Source organism: Nicotiana sylvestris, chromosome 1 (genome assembly GCF_000393655.2).
Source record: "Nicotiana sylvestris chromosome 1, ASM39365v2, whole genome shotgun sequence".
Lineage (NCBI taxonomy): Eukaryota > Viridiplantae > Streptophyta > Magnoliopsida > Solanales > Solanaceae > Nicotiana > Nicotiana sylvestris.
The window spans coordinates 54,554,762-54,560,224 of NC_091057.1; the positions used below are offsets into that span (position 1 = coordinate 54,554,762).

The window sequence follows — 5,463 nt, forward strand, 5'->3', positions numbered from 1 at the left end:
ATTATGAGGCCGAGGGCCTGAGATTGTACGCCATAAGATGGCTTGATATTGCTCTTAGTCCGTAAGGGGCCCCTCCAGGAGTCTGCACACCCCCAGTGAGCGCGGGTACCCATTGTGATGTGAGATATAGGTTGAGGGGCTGGTATTGTTCCATGTGTTGCCCGAGGGGCTGATTTTGTTGGTATTGTACCCGAGGAGCGATTCTTTATGTGTTTATCTTTCCTAGTTGCCTATCATTTACTTGCTTAATTGTTAAAAAGGCACTCCAAAGAAGTTTTAACTGAACTAAAGTGACTTTTCCTATTTTCCATTGTTTCATTGCTTTTACTTGCTTTTACTGCTTCTTTATAGCCTGTTGATGTGTCTTTACGTGGTTTCTTATTACTCAATCTGCATTTATTTATATTACTCACTGAGTTAGAGTACTCACTTTAGTCCCTGCATCCCGTGTGCAGATTCAGGCGCTTTAGATCCTGCTTGCGAGGGTTGAGAGCTTCCAGCTCATGTATATTAGAGATAATAATATACTTGTTTTTTACCCTCCTCAGACTTGTAGTATTATTATAGATGCTCATGACTGGTGATATCCCGATGTCAGGCTATGTCTATTCCGCAATCTGTATTATTTACTGTATTTTGGGATTATATTATTATGTTAAAGATTTAGTTTTATTACTTAATGGCTTAAAAATGAATCGGGAGTGTGTCGGCTGGCCTTGTCTTCACGGGAGGCGCCATCACGATCGGGTCCGGGTTTAGGATCGTGACAACAACTACTACCAGAAAGAATATTATAAATACCAAATGGCCACTATAAAGATTCGTTATCAAGTTTATTATCTCTCATGTATATTAGAGATAATAATATACCTGTAGTATTACAATTATATTAATACTATAATACTAATATACAAGTTTATTATCTCTCGTGTATATTAGTTTCATGTATGTATGAAACAGACACCAAAAATATTTCCCGCCAATAGTCAAATTTGTAATGGGTTAGGTTCTAACTCTCTAAATGCTTAAAGAGTTCTTATTCAATGAGTTATATAGACCACCAAAGAATGTGGTGCAGTGGATGGGACTGCTTCTCCCTTAACCAGAGGTTTTAGGTTCGCGCCCTATGTATGAAAAAATCCTTGGTACGGAGCGCTTCCCCCGAAAAGGGCCCTACGCGGCGCGAATCAGGATATAGTTGGGCTCCAATGCGGGTACCGAACACCGGGTGAGAAACCAAAAAGAAAATTAATTTATATAGATTTCACCGCATTTTTCTTCCTCTTCCACTCAGCCATAGTTCGTAAATCTTTGAAAGCTAATCGTCAAAACACATACTTTGGGAAGTTTTAAATTCTTTTTGACCGCTAAATTCCTTTAATCTTCTTTTACGTGGTTTTGGTTGTCTAACTTAAATCATCAAACGAATTATGTAATGGTACAAGAATGGTATGTAGAGATTTTAATAATAACATCATATATGCAGAAATCATGATGGGTCAATATACTTCCAAGCATATATTTATCCCCTGAATTTAACTTTTGCCTCCAGAAAATGAAGGACATCTTTTTAAATTTAACCAAAAATAATTTTCAATATGCTTGAATTTTGGAGAAGGGGAGGCTTGGAACAATAGTAAAGTGGTCTCTGTTTGACCTATAGGTCACAGATTCGGGCAGTGAAAGCAGCCACTAATACTTGCATTAAGTTTAGTTATCTACATCACACCCCTTGGGTATGTCCCTTCTCTAGACCATGCGTGACTGAGGAATGCTTTATATACCGACTACTCTTTTTACAATTATGTTTTGTAATGACAATAATAAAGTACAATGGCAAACCATCCAAATATTGGATTGGTCATTCAGGATAGGCTTCTTACAGCTCAATCTAGGCAAAAGAGTTATGCCGACCGTAAGGTTCGTGATGTGGCATTCATGGTTAGAGAGCGAGTGCTACTTCGGGTATCGCCCATGAAGGGCGTGATGAGATTTGGAAAGAAGGACAACCTAAGCCCTAGGTTCATCGGGCCTTTTGAGATTCTTGATCGAGTGGGAGAGGTGGCTTATAGACTTGCGTTGCCACTGAGTTTATCAACAGTACATCTAGTGTTTCATATGTCCATGCTTCGGAAGTATCACGACGATCCATCCCACGTGTTAGACTTCAGCACTGTCCAGTTGGACAAGCACTTGACCTATGAGAAGGAGTCGGTAGCTATTCTAGATCGATAGGTTCGTTAGTTGAGATCGAAGAAGTTCCCTTCAGTTCATGTGTAGTGGAGAGGTCAGCCTGTTGAAGCAGCGACCTGGGAGTCCGAGTCAGATATGCGGAGCCAATATCCCCATCTTTTCACTGATTCAGGTACTTTTCTATGTACGTTCGAGGACGAACGGTTGTTTTAGAGGTGGAGAATGTGATGACCCAAAGGGTCATCTTGTATTTTAGAATCTGAATCCGGATTTTGAGGCCTTGAAAACCTCATTTTCTTTCTCCTCAATTTGTGTGCGCAGTCCGGGCGCGTTTCGAAAAGCATCTATGTGAAATTTAAGAAAAATATTGAATTTGGCCTTTAAAAATTGATTAAAGCGGACTTCGGTCAACATTTTTGGTAGTCAGATCCGGACCCGTGATTTGACAGTCACGTAGGGTCCGTAGTAAAATATGGGACTTGGGTGTATGCCCGGAATCGAATTCCGAGGTCCCTAGCTCGAGAAATATTTTTAAAGAAAATTGTTTGCTGGAAAATATAAGGACTTTTGGAAATAAAATGGTGTGTAATGTTGATGGTATCCGGCCTGTATTTTGATTCCGGAGCTCGGTACAGGTTTAATATAATATTTAAGTCGTATTTGTGAAATTTGGTAAGAATCGGAGTTTATTTGACGTGATTCGGACGTCCGGTTGTGAAAATAGTAAATTTGAAGTGTTCTTGAGGAAAATCTTGAGTTTAAGGTTAAATTTATAATTGTTGATGTTATTTTGATGATTTGATCACACGAGCAAGTCTGTATGGTGTTTCTAGACTAGTGTGCATGTTTGGTTTGGAGCTCCGAGGCCTCGGGTGAGTTTTGGATAGGCCACAGAGTGAAATTGGACTTAGAAATGTTTTGATTTGCATATGGTATTTGTTGCAGGCTCTGATCTCGCAATTGCAAGGTCAAGCTTCGCAATTGCGATCCTGTCAAGCTTGGCAATTGCGAGGGGATTTATCAAAACTACGAAGAAGCCCTGTCCAGCATAAGTTCGCATTTGTGAACAACCTTTCGCATTTGTGAAGTCAACAGGGCAGGGGGAATCTTCGCATCGCATTTGCGATAGCAGCAGAAATGCGGAAGGTTCGCAATTTTAATGCCTTTCTCGCATTTGCGATCGCATCCAATCGCAATTGCAACATCTGCAGCATGTTAAGTGAGATTTTAGACGGGACTTTCACTTCATTCTTCAAAATTTCAAAACCTAAACTCCAAAGGGCGATTTTCCTAGAGCAAGTTCTTCCCCAAATCATAGGCAAATGAATCTTAACTCTTTTTTTTCAATCTATTTCATCTTTTTACATGATTTCACTTCAAAATCTAGGGTTTTCATGGGAAATTGGGTGTTCTTGGGTAGAAATTGGGATTTTCGAATTTTGGGGATTTGGACCTCAATTTGAGGTCGGATTTCAAAGCCAATTGCATATTTGAGTTCGTGGGTGAATGGGTAATTGGGTTTTGGTTTGAACTTCGAGTTTTGACTAAGCGGGCTCGGGGTCAGTTTTGACTTTTTGGGGAAAAGATTGGGAAATCTATATTCATGCATTAGAATTGATTTATTTAGCATTTATTGATGTTATTAAGTAAATTATGACTAGATTCAAGCGGATTGGAAGTGGAACCGAGAGGTAAAGCGGTAATTAAGGCGTGCTTTTGTCCGTGGAATTGACGTACCTGGACTGAGCTGTACGAAGCCTATCCTGAATGAACTTAACCTTGTCCAAGGCATCCTATACTAGATCTGTACCCAACAACCGAGCCTCCCCGGCTCAAACCACCCAACTGGCGATCGACATCGTCTACCATATAATGCCTCATAGGGAGCCATCTGGATGCTCGACTGATAGCTGTTGTTGTAGGCAAACTCCGCTAATAGTACGAACTGATCCCAAGAATCTCCAAAGTCAATAACACAGGCGCGTAGCATATCCTCCAAAATTTAAATAGTACGCTAGGACTGTCCGTCCGTCTGAAGATGAAATGATATGCTCAACTCGACCCGCATACCCAACTTACGCTGAACTGTCCTCCAGAAATGCGAGGTAAACTGCGTACCTCGGTCAGAAATAATAGACACGGGTACACCATGAAGACGAACAATCTCCCGGATATAGTTCTCAGCTAACCTCTCTGAAGAATATAGGAGACAGCCACAGGAATGAAATGCGCTGACGTAGTCAGCCTATCAACAATAACCCATACCGCATTGAACTTCCTCTGAGTCCGTGGGAGTCCAACAACGAAGTCCATAGTGATACGCTCCCACTTCCACTCAGGAATCTCAATCTTATGAAGCAAACCTCTAGGTCTCTGATGCTCATACTTTACCTGCTGACAATTCAAACACCGAGCTACATATGCAACAATATCCTTCTTCATTCTCCTCCACCAATAATGCTGTCGCAAATGCTGATACATCTTAGCGGCGCTCGGATGAATAGAATACCGGAAACTATGGGCCTCCTCTAGAATCAACTCACAAAGTCGATCCAAATTAGGGACACAAACTCGACCCTGCATCCTCAAAACTCCATCATCTCCAACTGTAACCTGCTTGTCACCACCGTGACGCACTATGTCCCTAAGGACTAGAAAGTGAGGATCATCATACTGCCGATACCTGATACGCTCAAATAATGAAGACCGAGCGACTGTACAAGCTAAAATGCGGCTGGGCTCAAAAATATCCAACCTCACGAACTGATTGGCTAAAGCCTGAACATCCAAAGCAAACGGTCTCTCACTAACTGGAATATACGCAAGGCTACCCATACTAGCCGACTTCCTACTCAAAGCATCGGCCACCACATTGGCCTTTCCCGGATGATACAAGATGGTGATATCATAGTCTTTCAATAGCTCCAACCACCTTCTCTGCCTCAAATTTATCTCCTTCTGCTTGAACAAATACTGTACACTCTTGTGATCTGTGAACACCTCACATGACACGCCATATAAATATTGCCTCCAAATCTTCAGCGCGTGAATAATGGCTGCTAGCTACAAATCATGAACTGGATAATTCTTCTCGTGAATCTTCAACTGTCGCGAAGCATATGCAATAACCTTTCCATTCTGCATCAACACTGCCCTAAGTCCAATACGAGATGCGTCACAATATACTGTATATGACCCTGAACCTGTGGGCAAAACCAACACCGGCGCCGTAGTCAAAGTTGTCTTAAGCTTCTCAAAACTCGCCTCACA

At 41.4% G+C, this 5,463-nt stretch overlaps 1 protein-coding gene across 1 annotated transcript; it reads left to right on the forward strand.

Annotated features, from left to right (window-relative positions):
- The first annotated feature begins 1,833 nt into the window (after window positions 1–1,833).
- LOC138870119 (uncharacterized) lies at window positions 1,834–3,245 on the forward strand. Its single transcript, XM_070147764.1, has 3 exons — window positions 1,834–2,214; window positions 2,281–2,365; window positions 3,139–3,245. Exons 1-3 carry the CDS (start codon window positions 1,834–1,836, stop codon window positions 3,243–3,245), a joined length of 573 nt encoding a protein of 190 aa, XP_070003865.1.
- The last annotated feature ends 2,218 nt before the right edge of the window (window positions 3,246–5,463 follow it).